This window comes from Plectropomus leopardus, chromosome 13 (assembly GCF_008729295.1).
Source record: "Plectropomus leopardus isolate mb chromosome 13, YSFRI_Pleo_2.0, whole genome shotgun sequence".
In the NCBI taxonomy this organism is placed as follows: domain Eukaryota; kingdom Metazoa; phylum Chordata; class Actinopteri; order Perciformes; family Serranidae; genus Plectropomus; species Plectropomus leopardus.
The window spans coordinates 18,878,328-18,901,621 of NC_056475.1; the positions used below are offsets into that span (position 1 = coordinate 18,878,328).

At 40.5% G+C, this 23,294-nt stretch overlaps 1 protein-coding gene across 3 annotated transcripts in view; it reads left to right on the forward strand.

Annotated features, from left to right (window-relative positions):
• Positions 1-23,294, forward strand: part of LOC121952297 (stAR-related lipid transfer protein 13-like) — a 46,435-nt gene that overhangs the window by 6,622 nt on the left and 16,519 nt on the right. Inside the window, exon 1 of one of the 3 annotated variants that reach the window (XM_042498874.1) lies at positions 12,020-12,482. The exons of 1 other annotated variant lie outside the window; for it this stretch is intronic. In XM_042498874.1, coding sequence (XP_042354808.1) covers positions 12,359-12,482 — 124 coding nt within the window. In that variant the 5' untranslated portion in view covers positions 12,020-12,358. Of the gene's footprint in view, positions 1-12,019; positions 12,483-17,172; positions 17,876-23,294 lie in introns of those variants that run through there. One more of the 3 variants, XM_042498872.1, reaches the window with a different exon arrangement.

The following is a 23,294-nucleotide window of genomic DNA, read 5'->3' on the forward strand; positions in this document are numbered from 1 at the left end:
GTCCACATGTCTGTGAATGTTGTGGGTGTGTGACTGTGGAAACCTCTACTGTACTGCCGCTGTGTGTTACGCATAAGATACCTCACACAGAAAAGCAGTTGGCTCAGCAATTAACTCGCAATAAACCTTTATAACTTAATGATGGTTGCTTGTTGTGGTGTGTGTGTGTGTGTGTGTGTGTGTGTGTGTGTGTGTGTGTGTGTGCATGTGTGTGTGTGTAAGTAGATGTGATGTGTAGACCCACCAGAGTGCATGCATTAAAGGTTTGTGATGATAGGAGGTCCCGTATTAACTCGGTGGTAAGTAAGTGAGCCTGTGTGTGGGTGTGGGTGTGTGTTTGTGTGTGTGTGTGTGCGCGCTGAATATTGCAGCAGTGCTTTAACAAGTGTGGAAGTGGATTTGGCTGTAGTCCCAGTCCCTCCCTCTGCTTCTTCCCTCACCTCTCCCTTTTCATTTTTCCCATCTTTCTGCCCTCTGCTGTCTTTTCTGTTGTTCCTACTGGTTTTTTTTTGTTTCCATGTCTATTTTCCATCTTGATTTGTTTCACTGTAACTGCTGTGGAGGGAGGGGGGGTTAAAATATGTTCTTAAAAAACTCGAAACATGTCCGTGTTAAATATGTTCCTTAAGAATTAAATGCATACAAACGTGTCAAAATTATAATCCCAACACATGTCAAATTGCACAGACATCCATAGGATCCTGCAGGCTGGTCTGTCACATGCAGCCAGTTGGTGGCAGAAACGTCTAATGAGGAAGTAGTTAATAGTTAATAGTTAATAAACACTAACAGTTTGCTGATCTGCAAATGCCTGGGAAGTCCCTGATCTATAATGTATGGCATTATGGCTATATAGGCTGACCATTTTTAGACTACTTCAATAAAGTTATGGAAATGGGATGAAATATTCTGGAAATGTTGTGGAAAAGTTTCAGACTGAATTGATAAATATGTGTGGGAGCCTTGTTAAGCATTTTTTATGTTGGTCTCCACCGACTATTGAGGAAAAATATCTGTCTTTTTAGCTGCGAAACACTCCACTATGTTCCCCAGCTCATACAACTGGTTTTTAGAGCAGTGATTACAGCTACCTAGTGCTACGACTGGAAACAACACTGATGAGAATCGTAACAGTAAGTTGCAGGCCATAAAACCAAATCAGTGAGCTAGGAGATTGTAAACACTACTTGTGTATTTGTGTGTGTGTGTATGTGTTGGCATGTGTGGTTGGCGACACATATTTTGTGTTTGTGTGTGGTCCTGCAACCCTACACTTGAACGGAGAGAGGGCTTGAGGAAGCAGGTCGGTCCTTGAGGATTTTCCTGCTAAAATGCTTATTTTCACAGGTAAAAACAACGCTATATGTGTATTGCGCCTAAGTGCCTTTAAAATGAGACACTCAGCAACAAGGCCTCCTATCAGCATGTGATCTGTACTCCCATGACCTGTGGAGTTTCCTCCATGTCCATTAGCTATTGTTTCCCCTCCCGGTCCTGCCCCGGGTCCTGCTACTTCCATACCACAGTCTGCGGCCCGTAGCCCTCCACGCTCAGCTTTCAAACCCCCCATGTCTGTCTCCAAATACAACATCTGCCCCTCCCCATCACTTCCATACTTTATACATCAGGCTGCTTCCCATACTGCAGCACAGGTTTCCCCTATTTCTCATCCATATCATCTCTCCTTCTCGGCCCCGAGGCCGGGACCTTTGCTTTTTGTCCCCCGGCCTGAGGCAGGCCGCAGCGATAGCCATCTCCTGCTGTAGTAGGTGATCCAGTCTCCAGAATAGGAGGTGGACAATGTCAACAGACTTATCTTCGCAGGCCGGACAAGGGAAGTTGTTGTTGTTACTGGAGAGAGAGAGGGAGAGAGTTCAGGGGATAGACACTCAAAATTAGCTCCTGACCCACTTTTCTGCCGACCCCGTTTTTCTGAAGGAACTGTCCCGAGCAGCTTTCCTCGACGGCTGGCGCAGAAATATTGACAGAGAGTCACGCTGATACTGTTGATTCAAGCCTGTGTGAACAGATGGTTGTAATGTTGGCTCCTCTTGTGTTGCTGTTTCACTTCAGGCTCTTTTATGATGACACACATGGTCAGCATACGGATCCTAAAATAATAATAATAATTATAAACGTATGCATTATTTCTTCATTCCAATCTATTTCAGTGGCAATCAAACTCAAATTTCAGGCAGGAAAATCAAAATAGTTTCCACTCAGATGTTCTTCCACTGGAAAATCAAATGTCTTTATGCTTTTAAGAAAAACAGCTTCACGTCTTTGTTGTTCCACTTTTTGGGGTCATCTGTTTTCGGATCTCCTGTGCCGCCGCTGTCTGTCTTCCCCTCCTTATTGCTGAGTCTTCACTGCCTTTGCTTTTGCAAGGAGCGCCTGTCAATCACAGCATCACAAAAAGTCAAGGGTCAAGTTGACCGTGTCCCCCCTGAATGATGAACAATTTTTTTCCATGTTTAACCCTTTGAAAACTAAGCAAACTGGCTTGATTTCTTTCAAGAACATGGCAAGAAGGCAATGAACAATTAAAGGAGAAATGACCCAAAAATTAGAAAGAAATTGGTAAAAAGTACTTGAAAATTACCCTAAAATTAGTAAACAAAACAAAACACAACAAAAAGATTTAAAGAAAACAAGGAAATGATCTTGAACAATGTGCTTGAAATTTCTATATTAACTCTGTAACTCTGTGTGAAATTATGATTATTATAAATGTTTTTTTTTTCCCTAGAAATGTTTCCATTTCATTAAAAAAAAGTAAATACATTTCTAAATCCAATAATTTTCTAACAATTTACAGAACGTTTCTTACCAAGTTACTCTTTGCATCTCTTTCCCACCGGTTTGCTCAGGGTTCACAGGTTTAAATACACGTGAAAGGCATTTGAAAGCAAGAAAATGATGTCACTCCAGGTTTCAAAGATTTAAAGCATGGATTTATGAGAAAGCACTTATTTTTAAGTGTTCCTTTACCTCTTTAAGCATTTACATATACGTTTCTGCCTATACAGAAGTAACTGCATTTGTCTGTGAAGCTACTTGTTTTGGCTAAATTCAGTTTTCAGTTCATGCTATGTCACTGAAGGTAAAGAACACATAAACAGATGTTGTGATTTGAATCCTGTGGCGCTGCTCTTCGAAATGCTTTTTGAGGAAGTGAGCAACATATGGAATTACTATGTCATTCATAGTAAGATGATTAGGCTTGTGCGTGTGTGTGTGTGTGTGTGTGCTCCCAGCGATCACTGAAAAGAGATAGTATGAGCTCGGAATTTAGGTCAAGGTCACCCAGTGCCATCTGTTCAATGGTTTCATTTAATCTGGAGGTTTTCCACTTTAAGCAGACTGGTGCTCTCTAAAGGTAACAAGCTGCAGACAATTTATTTTACTGGAGGAGGAATGCTGCTGTTGTATGGAAATGATTCTCTGTCTGGATTCCTCATTTGTTTAGTTTTGATTGCAGAGCACCCAAAGATTTCAAGTAAGCAGTTGCCAATGTGACATACGGCATAGATATTGGTGGGTTACTGTATGTATATGTGTGTGTGTTTCAGTCTCAGACTGTAGAGTCAAGTGAGTTGAGGTTCTGGCCTGAATGACTGAGTGTTGCTGAAAATAGACGACAGAGAGCAGAGAGACAGTGGCAGGGATGATGGGAAGAAAAAATGAGCAGGGAGAGGAGAAGGAGGAAAGGAAGGAATAGAGGGAGGCTGAGCAGACATGTAAATTTAAGGAAGCTGGGGGACAGAAGTGGGTTGGACAAGATGCTTGCTTGTCTTTGATCACGTGATGTGTTAAATCATTGATCAGTCTGAATTTACCAACCCAGACTGTGCATTTGCAGCTATTGACTTTTTACAGTAAAACCACACTGCAGGAGAGACTCAGTGACAGCAAACGCTGGAATCTAGAAATGTCTTTTTCAGAAAGATTTTTATAAAAATGCGGAAAGGTGAAGTTTGCCAACTTTTATTGTGCATTCAGTGGCTGTGTTCGCAGCACAACAATAGAAGTTTGGACTTTAATTCATGTCTGTTTAAGCAGCTTTTCTGCTCATATTCAAAATTGTCTGCACACTCTAAACATAGCCCACATATCTGAGATCTCAGAAAAGTTGAGAGTTAAGTCATACATTTAAAAAAACAAACAAACAAAAAATCCTGTGTAAAAGTCTGCTGTGCAGTCAGACCGTCCGACAGACACAGAGCTGTGTTTGGGACTGTGTTTGTGCACAGGCCTCGTCTTGAGCAGGCTTCCACAGAATAAAATAAATGGCCCATGCGAACTCCAAATGACGGATATCCATCACAGTGACTGAGAACTTTAATCCATGTCTTGATATTGGTTCCTATGGTACCTACAGTATGCTCCTGCATGAAAACAAGTATCATCGCATTTTCTGAGAGTTTGCACCACAGTATCGGTTGTGGTGACATCACTAACATATAAGCTCTGCCGGCATGATCCCACAAGCATGAGCAATTTATAGGTATAGAGTACACACCAAGGAATTTTTTTAAGTCGATTAAATTTACCATCAACACTGATTGGACATCCACATAAAAGGTTGTAAATTTTTCCTTTGAGTTTTAATGGGTAAGAATGATGTTCAGAATCATTATAGTGTCTAAATTCACCTCTTGCCATTGGAGACAGATGATACAAGAGAGGGCTTTGAGAATCTTTGTGACCATCGCATGAAGCTTGTACAGAATTTCTGAATCGTCATGCTACCTATTTAACACAGTTTCCTAACCTCAAATGACCTGACAGGAGGAAGAAACAGAAATTCGACCTTCCCCTTCTCCACCTTCTCCTCCTCTTTTTTTCTGCCTTTAGAAGACAAAACCAGCCATGTCCATTTCTGTAACCGCTGCAAGATCCGATTGCTCTCCCGGCGGAGACGCCCATGCTACGCTGTGTATTTGTTCTGAAAGTCAGATCCCAGGTCTGTCCAGAGAACATGTCCATTGTTCTGCTTTGATTGGCTGTTTGAGCCCTGGAATGTGTTAGGTTGGTGTTTTGATTGGCTGCTGCTGTGAGACAGTGTTCCTGTGGTGTTTTCTCTCCCTGTCCTGGGTAGAGGTTAACCTTAAGGACCAGCTTACCATCCACACATTATAGACTTCAACATCACAGCAGAGAAATACAAGTGTTTACAGTGTTTAATTTCTGACCTCTGGCCTCTTTCTTTCTCACTGTTCTGTCTGCTCACCTCGACCAAAAATCCACTGTGTTTCTACAATTTCTGCTGTCACTTTCAGTGTCCACCACACGGTCTCATTGAGTTTCCAACTGCTGATCAATAGAGACGGTACTGGAAGTAAGACACTGGTGCTACAAGACATCTCATTTTCTAGCCTTCAAAAGCAAATAAAAAAAGCAGCATGACTTCAGAAATTCTCCATTCTAATTTGTTTTTGAGAATATATGACCAATCTTTATGTTAAAGGTCACTTTTGACTGTGCTAGAGACATGCTGATGTCAAGTTTTTTGCTCACTAATGGAGCCGATTACATATTTTTCCTTGGAGTGGCTTCCATAAAATTAGGCTGCATTTAGACTGCAAGTAAATCATATTTGTTTCTCAAATCAGATCATTTGAATCTTGTGTGACACCACTTTTCTCAAGCTGCTTTCAGATGCCTTTCACACATTTTTTTTTTACCTTTAAACCTTAAGCACATTGGTATGATTTCTTTCATTAACATGGGGGGAAAAGGCAATAAGGAACTTGGTTAGAAATGCAAGAAATTATTAGATTATTTTAAAGTAGCTAGGGAAATTATGAAGACAAAATAAAAAAATATTTATATATTTATATTGATCACAATTAGATATTTAATATTATGTTAGAAAATTATATTTTTTAAGCAATTTTAGGGGCATTTCCTTTTTTTACCTTCTTTTAAATTTTTTTTTTTTTTTTTTTTACTAATTTACAAGCAATTTTCATGTACTTTTCACACTTTGGTTTTGCTCATTTTTGGATAATTTCTTCTTTCTTTCATTGCTTCCCTCCAGTGTTTTTGAAAGAAATCAAGCCAATTTGTTCAGGTTACAGACCATCTGCACTGCTTTTGGCAAATGATATAATGTTGTAGGCGTCAGTAACTACGTAGCTCGGCTGGTGACGCAGTGTTCCAATGTGGAAGCATGAAAAATTGAGGTCCATCATTTCGCCCTCCAAGCAATAACTGAAACATTTTTTATTTCAATTCATTTAAGCGTCTCTCCACGGACTGCTGTTCTCAGTGTTACTCTCCACAGCGCTCTGCAGCATAGATTTTGCTCAGCAGCTCCATCACTCTGGATTTGCCGTCGTTATGCATTTCATTTCGAGTAATGCAAGAGTTATTACGAAATCAGATTTTAGTGGCCAGAGCATCTGGGCAGAGACACATCTGGAGATAGCTGAATCTGAAATATGAAATCACATTTTAAAAACCACCACCTTCTTCCTGTCCAGACTTTCTACTATCAATTTGGCTAATCAAAAAAAAAAAAAAAAAATCAGCTGGCTGTTTGAACAAGGCATTAGATGATTCATGAGAAATATAGTTTAAAAGGAATAGTCAAAAGAAAAGTAGCAGGGGCCGAAAAATCATGACTTTTGGTCTCTACGGGCCAAGATTTATGGTTTAAGGTTTAAGAAAGCTCCCTACGAAGCCAAGAGAAGACATATCACTGTTTTCACAGGCTGAGTGGTTCTCCTCAAGATGAGTAAACAGAAGCTCATGTCTATGATCGGAGGAATTCCCTTTTAGAACAAATAGGCAGTTTATAATAAAGATAATCTGGCACCTAGTCATCAGTGATGCAGATACTTGTCTTCCCAATAGAAGATTTAGGATTCATTTTGAACAAAAGCATGATTTGTGAAATTCAAATGTTGACCTTTGTCCCAACATGTTTCAGGGGATTTTATCAGTCACTTACTTATTCTCTTTTTATTATTATAGAAGTACATATCAGAAGGATTTCAGAAAACAAAACGTAGGAGGTAATCTTCTACCCCTCAGAGTTATGTCAGAGTGTTCTGATTATAAGCCAGTTGTGCCTGAGGTTGGCTGTGATAATGTGCTAAAATCCTTTAATCCTGCAGCCCACACATGACAGTATTTGCACAGGGAACACAGTCACAAGATAATGTGCATATATGTGTGTGTATATACACAAACTAAATACATGTGCATCCACCTATGCATCTATACATGCTTTGTATTTAAGAGTACCTAACTTCATTTACATGCATTTTATATTTTTCTCTGTGTGTAACAGTATGTTTTGTGTCTCTTTGAGAACTGATAAAGCTGGTCATCATGCAGTCGCTGTGTCTGGTACCTTCGGGGTTTATGTTACACTTTGGTGTTACGCTGTGTTTCATGGTTGTAAAATAACCTCATTTGCTGTATGTGTTTCAGTTGTGACATAACTTCTACCACACACATGCAGCTGTATAAGCCTCTAAAAAATGAAAAGAAAAGAACATGCAATCTTTCACACATACTTTCCTTCTTTTTCTAGGGCAGGTATTGTTTCTTAAAAAATATCTGCAGGCATTCTTCATTAAAGAAATTGTACAAATATGTATTGAATACACAGCCACTCAAAGCAACACTTTATCAGCCTATCCACATTTTGATGAATATAACAGAGAGAGGGAAAAAGCTTTTCACCATTCAGCAACATGTAACAACTCATTTAACCCTGATAGCACCTTTTATGTGAATGCTCTAGTATTTATTGTAATTATGACTATTGCTTTCACACTAGTCTTGATTTTGTGAGTTCAAAACATAGAGCCACTTTTTTTCTGATTGAGACTAACTTTGGTGCTGCTTGTTCTAAATTTTCCAACTCTCTGACATATTTTCCATAAAATATTCCCTTGTTTTGTGTTTTTCAGCGACAGTAGTGTTGTTGGTTCAAAATTCCCTCATGTGTGTCCAGTTAGTTTGACATTTTGTGACAGAAGGTTCATTCAGTAGAGTGTGATGTACTTTACACCATTTTCATACTCATCAAGTTGTTCAGTGGCATCTTGTGCCTTTAAAGCACCAGTAAGTTTCTCCATTTTTCCTTGTTATTGTCACAGATGGATTCATGCATTAGAATTGGCACTTGGCACAATTTTTTTTCTTTATAATTTCTCTAATATGTGAGACACCATGGATATGTCGGCAGTTTCTTTGCAACAACCTGCAGGAGGCTTACAGACATGATTGCAAACTTTAGGTGTGTTGTCTGAAATAAGGACCTTGTTTGTGTTTTTCTTGACTCTTTTCAAGACATTAAAACAGTGCTATACCCCTTGCATGCTTTCATAATCATCTGTTTTCCTCATTTTATTTCCTACGGCACACACAGGTTCCTCACCTCCTCTCCTGTCTGCATTTTCCGTCCTCTCCTCAACATGATTACTTCTCTCCCACACAGCATCCAATACCTTCCAGTAACACGCTGACGCATATGTCGTGGTCTCTTGTCAGTTTGGAATCCAAACCCACAAAAAGAGCTGATGCAACTGTTTCAGATGCTTGCGGCAGTCACTATCCTCTAATTAATAGTGAGGCTACAAAACAAGCCGCTGGAGGATGTCACTTTGGGCTTTAGGAGAGAGTGACATTTTTAAACAATTAACCTAAGCTCAATATTTGTACATTTGCATGTGTAATGTCTGCATTCAAACATCAAATTGATTATTAGGAGATGAAACATTGTCATGATGTTGGCATGCATATGTTAGCCTTACTCCTATAGAATGTAATGTAACTCTGCTTCAAATATTAAAAACAAATCCATCCAAAATCAGATTAGAAAAAGCTGTTTTGTTCTGTAAATATATGGGTACAATGATTGCCCTTGTATTTTGTGACAATAAGTATTTAGTACATTTCTTTCTCCATTCACTAACTTAGTTTAGTTTTCGTTGAGTTTATTCGAGTCATTTTTTTATTCATTATTTGACTAACTTACATCTTTTTTCTAAAATATATTTTAATCTATGAAGTGTTTTACACATTTCAGTGTCTTTTCAAAACCAGTCCACAAATTAACTCCTTTGACTGTTATACATCTTTGTTTTGCATTTGTTCCAATCTTTGTAAAAATACAAAATCCTCTTAGTTCATACTGACTTTTGGAGTTTGAACACCTTCTGGATACAGTCGGGCAACACGCTTTTTTTTTTTTTTACTTTATACATCAATTGTGTAGTTTTAAAGTCTACTAAATCTCTAAATTTGAGATCATGTGAGTAGCTTGAATATCTTGCAACTTGTTTTGCAATGGAAATTGTCCCATTATTCCCAGTCTCCTCCATTTCATTTTTACCATTTGAGTATAATTATGTGTGATAGAAACATACCGTGTGACTTGTCTCCTTCGATTTGCAAAAATAACGCTTGCGAATACCATTAAGCTTTTTTTAAATAGAAATGGTAATTTCATCAGAAGTTTTATTCCATAAGTCAATAAGCATGTATGCTTGGTTCCTCTCGTCCCACAGCGGATGCTCTATATGTTGGTGGTCTTGTCAGTCGACTCTGCCTCTCCCCTCAGCTCCTTGGCTCTTTCCTTCCTTTAGTCCTTCTCCCATCAGATACTTGCTGTGCATCATTCTTTCCTCTAAAACACTTTCCCTCTCATCACTGCTGCCGGTGCCAGCCATAAATCTCCACAGTGTACCTCAGGAATATAAATCACCTGTCAACGGACACCAGGCCAAGGCAGGGCAAGCAGCAGTGCACAGTGGTGAACTCCAGCTTTAAAAACTCTCCCCTCTTCCAACATCATTTGAAACCAATTCGACCACAGAAATCACATTTGGGGTAAAGACTAAAGTGATCATCCCCAAGTGATTATTCATAGCCCCGTTTACGACAGTCAGCCACACCAGTAAAGAGGTATTCTGTGTCCAGATAAGGGCAGGATTCTGCTGACTGCTGTGGATGTCAAGCGTGTTTCGACAGGCCAAAATGTCGAATCAGGTCTCTACTCGTGGATCCGTGCTGACCTGGAACTCAACACCACAAACAGGACATCCGACGGTGTCAAGCGGACGGCAGCTGAGGAGCGTCCTGGCTGGTCTGATCACTCTGTCTGGCATTCCTGGGATAACACGGCAGTAACTCAGAGCTCAGAATGAAATTCCCAAAACTCTTGACCTGTCAGAGGGGTGAATGTGACTCACACAGAGAGACAGCTCCGACGGCTGATGTTTGTGTACTTTCACTATAGGCTGTCGGGCTGACTGGTGCATGTATGCTGTTGAGTTTAAACACCTCTTATGTACTTAGTCAAGCAGTTACTCATAATGTGATGCAAAAATCTACTTATGCGGTTAAAAAAAAACAATCGAAGCCTGGGTTCCTTTGTCCTTTGTTGTGTTGTTCTCCTGTAACACCACATGGGAAGATTGCCAATGTAGCCACAATTTAAAGCTCTGAATATCTGCTGTATCTAGCTTCATAACGGAACAGTGTGTAAGATTTAGGGAGATTTAGTGCCGTCTAATGGTGAGGATCACAGATTGCAACCAGCTGAAACAACTGGTGTTCCTACAGTTTTCATTATTCACAAGGTTTTTACCAGGAGCCAAATTATCCACAAAGGTCTCTTTCTCTCCAAAACAAACAGAATTGGTGATTTAAACTGTTAAAAACACTAATTAAAAACTGTTTCGTGTCACAAATCAGTGTTTCTTCAAAGCTGCTTGGCATGTCGGAGACAGGATGTTAGCCCAGCACTTGCCAATCTGTGCTCACCTTTTTCTGTGATAATTTAAAATCCAGACGTTCAGGAGATTTTTATTGGGAACTGAGTTATGCGCAGAGGTCTACTCTCCAACACAAATGGACAAGATTATCAGAACAAAAAAAGCAAAAACAAAATTAAAGCAGTTTCATCTTACAATCAGTGTTTCTTCTATACTGTTTGGCATGTTGGCGACTGGTTGTTAGCCCAGCATGTGCCAATCTGTGCTCACTTTTTTCTCTTATAATTTAAGATCCAGATGTTCTGGAGATTTTTATTGGGAGCCAAATTATCCACACAAGGTCTCCAAAACAAACAGACCCAGTTAAACCAGTAAAAACAAAAATTAAAGCAGTTTTACATTTCAAAATCTGTGTTTTTCTGATGCTCTTGTAGAGGAGGGGCTTCTAACTATGGTGGTTGACACGATAACGCAAAAACACAAATGGTCCTATCTGGAGCCAGTGTTTGGTCTGTATATAAATAGCTTGTTTTAAGGTAACAAAAACACAATTCCTATTATCAGGTGATAGATAAAACATGCTTATATTCAATTTCTGCCGATATATCCCCTAAATCCTACACACTGAACCTTTAAATGAGAATTTGCTGCTTTATTCCATGTCTTGTCCTTGTAAATTGGCAGTTTTGGGCAGTTGATAAGACAAAATTAGCTCTTGTGAGACATCAGCTTGAGTTCTTGTACTATAAGATTTGAAACATTGGTCATTGAAAAGTAATGGTGAACTGGTCACTGGTGAAGCCCAGCATGTCTGTTGCAACAGTTTGTACAGCTGCCCTGTTTAGTCAGATCTGTGACAGAATGACCAGAGATGGTAGAGGAAGCTTTCCCTGGCAACACAACTCAAGTACAACTTGTTTGTGTGTGTGTGTGTGTGTGTGTGTGTGTGTGTGTGTGTGTGTGTGTGTGTGTGTGTGTGTGTGTGTGTGTGTGTATGTGTGTGGCATGTGTGTGTGTGGGGCATGTGTGTTATTAGTGTGTGCATCAAGGGGATTGAATGAGATCCTTGTTAGGGTGAGTGGGTGTGTTTGGGTTGCGGAGATCATGTAGGATTGGTGTGTGTGTGTGTGTGTGTGTGTGTGTGTGTGTGTGAGAGAGAGAGAGAAAGAGAGAGAGTCTTGTACAAGGGGAGGGGGGAAACCGCCTCTCACATCTGGCTTGCCATGTCAGAGGTCCAGACTCACATGCTGAAGTTATGTTGAAACATTGCGCTCGCCCTGTGCCAAGATGAGTCGGGCAGGCGGCTGAGGAGGGCAGAAATGCTGGATTAATTCAATCAGTTCATCTTCAGTCGCTCCAAAGCCTGCAAATACAGGACTTCATCCGCCTCCGCTGGTGCAGGAAGGTGACGCAGCGCGAGTGGAGCTTCATACCAGGTGAAGCGGTGACGACCATTGCGGCAGCCAGACGCAGCAGCCGCGGGGCGCACTGTCCCAGCAGCCAGCCAGCCAGCAGACAGCCGGCCCGAGGCTGTTCACGGTGGATATAAAGAGACGATTGAGGAATAACGAGTGTTGACGGAGGTTTTGGTTAGGGAATATGCGTCCGGCTGCACCGCAATGACAAGCCAGCGGAGGTCTGCCAAGCTACAGCTGCGGCGGTCGATCAGCGAGCAGCTGCGGGACTCCACGTCCAAGGCTTGGGATCTGCTGTGGAGGAATGTCCGGGAGAGACGGCTGGCAGGTCAGAGAGCCAATGGACCTGAAACTAGTTAATATGCGAAGTTTATCCTCGTTTCTGACTGACACGAGTCTGTCAAATAGATAAATGTCGAGATATTATATTAGCAGCAGGAGCTGAAGTGCCACCTTATGGCACCCCGTGTTTAAATATCAAATATATCACGGTCTGGAGATTGATTTCTGACTACATGGATGATTATTTGTTTTTGCTTATCACTGTTGGAAGTCATAATGTGCCTACATTTCTATTTTTTACTACATTATAACAACTTTATGAATAACATAAGAGGGGTACAGAAGACTAAAGTTTATCTCAGTCTCTGTGCTGCATATAGCCTCTATGTTATGGTTCCAGCGTCACGCGCAGCGCGCTCCCTGATATTTTGGGAAGGTCATTGTCAAATTTAGTGCTGAAAACAGCGCAGGCATGTGCTGTGGACGGGGAGTGCAGCCCCAGATGCCAATCGCTCAGCATTTGGTCAGATTTAGAGAGTGGTTTATTTGCTTATTAACGAGGGAGCGAGGGGTGATTTGATATTTTAGGTTTCATGCAAATGTGGATGGAGTCAGTCTATTCTGTGCGCGCCAATGCACCAAGTTTGGAGGGTCAGTGAGGTTGCTCTATATTTACAGTAGCCTGGATGCGCAAAGTTAGATGTCTCTCTCTCTCTCTCTCTCTCTCAAGTGTGCGTCAGAGAGGGAGGAGAAGGAGGAAAGTGAGGAGAAAGAGAGGGCTGCATCTGTCTCCTCGGTTTAATGTAATTACCGAGATGTCTCTGCCTCTTAAGCAAATTAAAAGATGAACATTCCCACATTCACCACCACAGGCCACCATATCGGTCAAAGTCACAGTGCCTGTCAGGGGCGTTCAAGTGCATGTAGCAGTGATGAATCACATGTATGAAAAGGCTATTGTTAAAAGAACATTTTCATATTGCTTTAGTGATGCTTTGCGCTCAATTAATAAAAGAGGAGTATCAGTCAAATGGAGCATCAGAGAACACCTGCTGCCCCCGTAATCCTCTTTCCCCTAATTTCTCACCACTCCATCCTGTCCTCTAGCCCCAAATCCTCCTCCTCCACCAGCCCTCCCTCCCTCGCCCCACTGCTTAACCCATCAGCTCACAAGGAACATAGTTCACATCTGTCTGGATCAGATTTTGAGATGAGGGATCCTTAAAATGTGCACATGTAGCGTTATGCTGGTAGCCTGTATATTCAGCGGAGCCTTTCCCACTCTGTGAATTACACTGGGAGTTGGTCAGATGTTTTAAATTTGGAACTGTATGTCAGAGATGATAAATTTAGGCTATTAATGCAATGCAGTGTACTACATGAAGCTTAAACTGAACACATAAGAGACACAACACTGTATAACATACAAGAGCACATTAGCAGAGTACTTTTGTACAAAAAAACCCCAAACATATTAATTGTCCAGTGGACAATGGACACAGGATTGAAGTTTAGCAAGAAAAAAAGGCATGTTTGCAATTGTAATCAAAACTACGTAGGTGCATTAATAAATAAATGGACAAATGAGGGTCATGAACTGAATCTGAAACTGACTTTAAATTGTGTATTTGGTTCCATTCAATCATCTGTATGTTTATGTGCGTGTGTGTAAACTGAGAGTACATAATAGCACCTGGATTTAGATGTAATCCTGCAGGTTTTTAGGTTAGTGGTGGGGGTCGGGTCTCCCTTTGCATGTGGGATTTGTGGGTCTTAGTTGCTTTGGTGTGACTGTTGTTATATGTGTGTGTGAGTGTGTCTAAACCTTTACTTTGACTCATTTCTTTACAACTTATCACTGCTCTGACTATACAGTATAGTCATCAGTTTGCCCTCTCACCTTGAACTGTGTTTCAATGCTGTATTGAAAATACTCAGCTAGCAGTGAGTCAAATACAGCAGTGGCATGGTTGAGTCATGTTCCTGCTGTTCAGTGTGAATTTCTCTTTAGTTAGTTACCCTTAATACATTGAAGTTCATGTGATTCAGCTGCTTTCTTGTGCTTCCATAAACCAGCTCAAGGCTGTATCAAAAAAATGAGGTTTCATCATTCGTTCAAGCCTTTAGCAACACATCAAAAAGCTAAATTTTCTTTTAAATTTTCTCAATTCCCCCCAAGGAACTCTGTGTTAACAGGCAAGTCATCCTAATGTGCAAGATGCTGCCTTGCACATTAGTTTGTCAAATTTCAGATATTTTTTTTTGAATCTTTTTCGGATACCTGTGCAGCTTTGGATGCTCAGGAATGGCGTCCCTTAGCTGTATCTAAGTCAAGAGGTCAAACATTAAAGAGGACCAGGCTTTGAAAGTCAGAGGCCTCAAGCTTGGAAATACTGTGACGCTCAAACTGGTTACATGAGTGTCATCCCTTAGATCACTTAAAATCACCTGAAGGGTTTTTTTAATGAGACATGCAGCTTTTTCCCATTTATACACTTTTGTCTCTTGATGTTGCCAGTTTCTTTCACTTCTGCTTATATCTTCGTGATTGGTATCGATGAACAATAGCTATTGTATCACATAGATTTTTAGTACAATCATTGACCTTAATGGATAGGTCACCCCGAAATAAAAAAAAGCATATTTTTTCTCTTACCTGTAGTGCTAGTTATTAATCTAGATTGTTTTGGTGTGAGTTGCTGAGTGTTGGAGATATCAGCTATGCAGATGTCTGCCTTCTCTCCAATAAAATGAAACTAAATGGCACTTGGCTTGTGATGCTCAAAGCGCCAAAAATGTATGTTTAAAAAACTAGACAGCAATGTCTCTTTCTAGAAATCATGACCTGGTTACCCAAGATTAAGTTTCAATGTATTTTTTGGTGCTAAGAGCAACACAAACCAATGCCATCTAGTTCTACTATATCTGAGAAAAGGCAGACATCTCTACGGCCGATATCATCAGCACTTAGCAATTCACACCAGACAATCTAGATTGCTAAAAAGCACTTCCGATAGAACGAATATGTGTTTTTGATATGGGGTGAACTGACTGTCCCTTTAAGGGCTGATAGGGATTCGTATTCAGTAGCTTCACAAAATGGGCTATTGTATTTTCTTTTCTTTATATTGTTTGCTGTTGTGGCCCCGACACCTGCATATTGAAATCATTCCTACTGTCACTAACTGTACCTGATTTTTGCACTCTCCTCTTTAGTTTGTCTGTTTAATTTCTGTCTCATCTTGGCTGGCTTTAACTGAGACAGAGAGATGGATATTATATTACCTGCCACTTACAACAGTGTATTGAGATAGGTCAAGTCCAAACTCCAACCTGGGGCCAGTTGTGGCCCTTACACCAATTTTAAGCTGCCCTCTGTTTGTTTTTCAAAATATACCATATGATTACCACAACACCGGTTAATCAAGCAAGATCACTTTTCATATATTTTCATTCATCTCACGATGACAGGACTTCAGCTTGTGGGCATGCACCTATAGGAACTATATGTAGGTGAAATTAATGCGTTTTCATCTACAGTAAAGAAGCCAACCAACAGTTGCCTTACACCAGATAATCCCTGCAACGTAGATAAAACAGCCACGGCAAAGCAGCATAAAGTCGACAGTGAGAGCTGCCACTTGCAGGAGTGGTGGAAAGTTGAATACTATTGCACTTATAGATGAAACAGTTGGGTTTGTGTCATTTGTATGCAATTTTCTTTTTCAATAACTATATGATGCAAGAAGCAGCTGGCTCCCAGGTATTTTCACATTATCTGGCCCCCATTCGAAAAAGTTTGGACACCCCTGATCTAGACTAACATGAAAAATAATTCTATGAATAAATTCATCTGTCCCACATTTCCTCAAGAGGGCAGTCTTATCAAATTAAATCACAGATTTTAAATTATCAAACTGTTCACTAACACACCTCTCCGATAGCATATGACTGAAGAGCTCAGCTGTAATGCCCCTGTACTGTGAGATCCGGTGTGTGTGTGTGTGACTGCTGACCTAAAGTTGACTTTTTTTATGACCTACTTTTCACGTGCACCCCCATGCTGCTCTTACCCCCTGCCTATTACCTCCTTAAAATGAATTAAAATGACCTCCCATATCCTCTAGTCCTGGCAAATCATTATTCTGCCAAACTAGGTCAAAGTACGAACTTCCCTCCTTCACTGCATTCCATACATTTATCTGCCAACCGGTTACTGCATGGCGACATTCGGTCACGCATTTCAGTCAGAGAATTGCTCACTATAACGGTATTTTTGTTGGATGTGTTGCTATCAAGAGGCCCAAGTAGGGAATGTGGGTGTTGTGTTTGTGCTGGATCAGTTATGTTTAATGTCATGTGGTACGGACTTGATGTTGTGGATTTAGAGAACTTTTCTCAATGGCTTTACAGTCCAACTCAACTTTACCAACAATGCTCCTACACACATTCCTCAGCTCAGTCTCACACACCCACATGTGCTCTATTGTTCTGCCTTTTCCCATGTCACATATGGTCTTTTTTCCAGGCCTATCCCCAATCTGATTGCATCTCCCATCTCAGATATTCCCTTCACACACACTTGCCTGAGGCGTGTACCCAATTGTGTCTTTGGCACAGCGTCAGGAAGCGGGGCAGTGTTTGCTGAGCAGCCATGCCATTGGCTGCTTGTCATGTGACCAAAAAGGAAAGACCTTGTGGAAGCAAGATGTTGAGAGTCTTCCTCCCATCTCAGCTGCAAAATCAGTCAGTGTGTGTCTGTGTGTGTTGCGGGGGGAAAACAAGGTCTTGTCATCCGAGTCAGGTGGTGTGATGAAGTTTGCGTGTTTGTTTGGCTGTGGTGAGCTGCAGGGAGGAGGCAGGCGGGTGGAAGAGCTGATTCGGCTTCCAGTGAGGGCATGTTAGAGGCAGGAATTCAGAAGGAGTGCTCACACAATAACTCATCAGAGCGAGAGGGAGGAAGACTTGTAGCTTTGTGAGGATCAGGTTGTGATGTTATGGACGCTGTGGACAGATGTGTGCGCGTTATGGATGATGCGGCGGTGAATACGAACAGTGTGGCACACAGAAAAAATGCTGCAGGGAATGAAGAGACAGCAAACAACACTGTGGACAATACAAACGGAATAGAAGCTGCCAAAGATGAGGTTGTGAGGGACGATATAGAGAAAGCTGAGGACAGCACGGACAATGCTGATGTGACAGACAGACGGAGCGTGGAAACTGATGGCAACATCAACATGGATCAAAGTGTCAAGGGCGAAAGTAATGACAGCGAGAGTGACGGTGACAGCACCAGTGAGGGAACTTGTCTGGAAGCCATGACGCCTGACGGGCACAACCACTACCTGAGGCTGGGCGACACCCCTCGAAGGCGCTCTGCCCTGCGCCTCTCACGCATTATTGCCCGCAAGCAGCTGCTTCGGAGGCTGGCTCAAGGTAGAGAGTTATGGCAAAGTGATAACGTCTGTGTCAGTGTGACTAGATTTGTGACTAGTGTTACAGTTTCTGTTTACATGATTAGTTAGATGTTCTTTCAAGAAAAAGTAAGAAATTATGTAGATTTAACTATTTTTTTTCCACATTAGAAAACAAAGTCTGCACATTAGATTATGCTCACATGAAGATTTAATCTAATTAACACTAATCCGACAGTTACATGCTCTTCATCAGACACGTTTTTTTTTCTTCTCTTGTTTTTTGTTTTCTTGTATTATCTTTTGTCCAGCATCTAGGCTTTTTGTTGTCTGGATGTCAATGGTTTTAAAAACTTTTTTCATACACAGAGCTAGAACATTAATTGACTTGACACTGCTATTGTAGTGTTTGTATAAGATTTTAAAGTATACTTTGTGTGAATTTCCCTTAGTTTTCTTTTCTCCTGTGGATGAACTAAACCAGGTGAAGGGTTCAAACAATGTAAGTTTTGATAAAGAAAGTTTGTCAGTTTAAAACATAGAAATGAACACTGAATGCGGCCTTTTTGTGTGAGAATCCGTCTCCCTCAGCATTCGACCTACAGAAGTTTACACAACACGAAAACTGAATAGACCCGACTCCCTTATCACATTTTTTAAATATGCTTTTTGGCAAGAGCCTACACACTCGCACTTCTTTCTGTCTTTCTTTCTTTTTATCAGTAGGACAAGTCTTTTATAAATCTGTAAGAAGTCATAACAAACCCTAAAGCACTGCTGTGTTATTGTTTTTGTCTATGTCCTCCTACCCAACTTGTATTCCATGGCTACTTCCTAAACTTCCTGTCACATGACTCATGTTTCCCCAGGAGTGAGGAGAACATCCCCCTATTCAGAAAGACATAGCTTTGGGCTGTTGTTATGTGTGTTTATTGTAGAAGATGAGTTACTGTATTCTGAGGTTTTTCCAGGTGCAGTGCTGGTCCGGAAAAGAGATGGGTGTTTTTTGTTCTGATTGAACCATGGCACACGACTATGAGTGAGCAGAAACATGTCAGGTCTTGTGTTAAGTGTTTTTTTATCCCCGGCTGATAATTTGCCTTTGCAAGCCAAATCTTGTTTGAAGCATTCTAAAAAACTGATATGTGTGAAGGACAGACAGAGATATGACAACTGAAGCAGGTCAGGAATGTAGATAGAGAAGCAAGTTTATGCCTGTGCTGGTTTTGGATGATGGTATGACTTATTTAATTTTCACTCCCTACCTCTTGCACACATTTTTCCTCTCTCCTACTGCAATCACACTCTCCTTGTCCGTCTTTCTCTGTCTCTGTCTGTCTTTTTCACAGGTACTCTTACCGCTTGCATTCCGCCTCTCAGCAGCTGGCTTTATAGATTTAAAAATGCATATGGGCTGTATATGGGTCATGGTGATATTTTACAGTAGCAACAATCAGTATTTTATAATAAAAATGAACAAAATACTATTTTACCTGCTCAGCACCAAACTGCAAACAGATAAAGTTAGTGATTAGCTGTTGAACATAGTGTAACATTTAACAGCTAAAGAGACATAGACATTAATAATACTTAGAAAGCAGACCGAAAATGGCGCCTATTCATTCCTACGAGGATGTTCACCTGGCACGTATGCCAAAAAAAGTTTTCTAGCTTTCGGGTTTACTTTCGCTATACACAGCACACTGACTGTACACAGTAACATTCCTGCTCTACACATAGACTTTACATTGTGATGGTGTCACAGATGGCTATGTGTTTATTATTTCTCATTATACAATTTTTTGATACACTCAAGTAAAAAAATAGAAAATATTTCAAACATGGAATACCAAATCAAAGCAGATATTCAGTATGTTAGGAAAGTCCATTCACACCAATGTGATGAAAGAATAAAGCTCCTGTAAGTTTTCTCTAAATAATGACATCTCTAAATAAGGACTTACTTTCGCAAAATAAAGATTAATTATGACATTTTATCTCTAAATAATAAGACAGCTATCTCAAAATAATGACTTAATAACTCAAAAATAATGAGTTAGTATCTCACAATAATTAGCATCCCAGATTACTTTGTATATTCCAAAATTATGAGAAGCCCTCTTGAAATAATGACTTATAAGGCCAGGCAGCTTTATTTGTCTAAATCAGTTTATACAACAGGGTGATTTGTTGCGCCTTAAAGAGCAATAAAATATACAAAAATAAAAAAAATAGTTAAGTAAAGAGAAAAGATAAAAAGGTAATTACTAAAGGATTTACAACTTTTTAAAAAAAATCACAATTAAAAAAGCAAAATAGCAGACAAGATGTGCAAAGATCAAAAGATTATTTAAAATCAAGACTTAGTCTTGTTTGTCATTATTTTGAAATACTAAATATTTTCAGGTCAGTAATAAGTGTATTTTTTTTTATTTTGGTTGTTTCTTATTATAATGACTTACAGGATCTTTCTTTCATCTCAGTGGTGAAAATGGGCTTCCACAGTATGTTGTCTGTTCACACTGGAAAAAAGTGACAAAAAATAGATGAAACTGAAATAGAATACATAAAAAAGAGATTTTTAGTTGATGTACAGTATTTTGCCTTGTTCTCATACTCGTCAAACATTCAGTGACCCTGCGTTCCCTGTGTGGAAGCATCTGCGTTTCTTATGATTCTTATCTCATTTAGTCAGGATTTCCTTTAATTTGTCACCAGTTTGTACTTTCTTACTTAATGGCAGATTTATGTAGAACAACTCTCATTAAATGCGTCTGTCAGAGTAAAAGTGAGTATCCGTCATAGCTAGTCACTCTAACAAAGTCCAGGCTGAGCACTGAGCTGCTTTAATGAATGTTCAATCACTAAAAGGCAAAATGAACAAGATGCAGCACGCACTCACAGATGCTTTATACTGCCTTCACGTATTCATAGCCTGAAGCCATTTGATCATTTGACAGAAATTTAAATGTGTGGCTGCAACACATTGCTTTAACACCCTCTGCTGGAGAAAAACTGCCACATCCAAATACATCACCTTCAGTCTTGTCCGCATTTATCACAACACTCCGAGCTGTTGATAACATGACCATCTGCTAACTCACAGCAGTCCTGCCGTATCTACCATATATATCCTCGGCTGTCTGGCCTCTGCTGACGCTCTGCCTGGACCTGCGCTGATTTCATGCCAGTGTTGATGCTGTTTTACAGTACATTCCTGAGAGGCCGACATCATCACAGATGAACCATACACGACCAGACAGACATATTCCTCTTTAACGTCCCTCCCTCCCTTCCTTCCTCCCTCTCTCCCATCTCTCCTCCTCTGCCGTCTTCGCTGCTTTTTTTCCTTTGTGACCTTTAAACATAAAGGACTAAGTGCTTTAGCTTATGTGGGAATATGGCTGCTTTCCAGGCACCCTTTGTGTGTGTGTGTGTGTGTGTGTGTGTGTGTGTGTGTGTGTGTGTGTGTGTGTGTGTGTGTGTGTAGTCTTGTCGAAGAATTATGACTGCTCAATTCATGCCTGTACAGCCTTTACAAACGATGAGCTGTCTCTTCTCTGCCCCCTATAAGTGTGATTTATGTCATCTAGCTATCAAAATGATTTTGACCAAATGGACACGTTTAAATAAACAGCATTTAAGTATAACTTACAAACTTATAAAATAAACTAAACTCTCTCTAGTTCTTCTCTCTGTTGCATCTCAGTCTCTGAAACAATTATCCCAGCTGAGTCCCTCTGACATGTTCAGTCCAGGAACTTCCTGTTGCTGTTCTTAGCTCACATGCCGCTCTGGACGCCTGGGAAATTCAGTGCAGGAAATGATGTCATGCAAGGCACTTCAGGGTCCTTGGGAGACCGTACAAGGCAGACATAACAGTAAGAAAAGGCTGTCAGAAAGTCAAGGTTACTGGCGTTGGATAAAAGGGAGGAAATGAAAGGTAGAGGAAAGAAAGGCACACTCTCTGAGAAAAAAGCTGTGAGGGCATTGGGGTGCTCGTATTATGTAACATAGTTGGCATCCTTGTTATGTAAGGAACTACCTTAACAGCCCCTTTGTCCCACACATGGACGCCCACTTTCACACGCCCACACACCCTCATACACATACCATCTGTCCACCTTCCCTGCTGTTGTTCTGGTGGCTTATAGCCGGTTGCCATATAGTCTCCACAGCAGGATCGCAGTGACATGGAATAGACTGGAGGAAAAGCACGGTAGGCAGCTTGGATTAGCTCTGTCTGACTGTGTGCATTTGTGTGTTTTGTGGCCCTCTGCTAACATATTTGTGTACCAATTAATCTCTTGATTAAATTCTGCACAGACGAACAGCGGTGCTTTGTTCCCCATGCTGACAGAAGCTTTGCCACTTGGCACCTTTGTGCACCAACACAAAGACCCGTTAGCAATTACACATGCACACGGTGATGAAGCTCACTTTTTTGTGTTTTATATATATAGGTATGTAGGGACTATAATGGCTTCCTAACTATTGATTGCTTCTGAGTGCAACACTTGAAAATCCAGTACAATCAAGTTCATTTGATTTCAATTGGATCTGTCAGTATCACTTATTATGCAGAACTGAAGCTGGTATTTTTTTATTGTTTAGGCAGGATGTTGCAGATTTACAGCAGCATTTATTTGCAGTTATTCATCTTGATTGTATTAGTCCTTAAATAAGAAGGCAAACTTTAGTTAAAGGTCATGGAGGAAGTTGGGTGTTTGTCTAAATTTGTTTACTATTTTCAAGATGTGATGCACCACTGAGTATTTATGACAACCAACATTGTACATGGGATTGACTCAAAAGAAACTACTGTGCCAATCAGAAATATGTCAGTCGAGTCGGATTTGGTTGTTCAAAAGAAATATTCAACTTTTTGTACCTTTTTTTCCATGTAGAGTTTGAGAATTTTAACAAAGTCCAGCAAGACATTCAGGGTGACAGCAACACTGATGTAATATAGTAAACAAGCCAAGAAGGCCTTATAGCCAATGTGTGCTAACTATACTAACAACAGGACACCAGATTTCAAACAGAAGCCAGAGACTGTATCATATTAAGTTGCTGTGAGCTTAAAATTCACCACTTATAATTCAGTAGGTGCTGGATATCGGTCCATACCAAATTCCACACCCTTTAGCTCATTGATGGGTTTTTTTTAATGTACAACTATGGAGGTCTGTGGCATTGTTTTTGGTCTTTGTTAAGGATTATTTGACAATAAGAAAACAAGACTCATCCTTCAACATTACCCACTCGTAATGTCTCCCACTTCTCATCTGCATCTCCTTCTCTAAAAGGAGTCGATAATCTTTCATATGTCACATTCAGTAAATAAGCTGCTGGTGTGGTATGTCTTCCTCCCTGTGGGATTCTGCCCCCCCCCCTGTGTTCTCCCCCCGGGGCGGTCCCCCCCCACCCCCCCCCCCCCC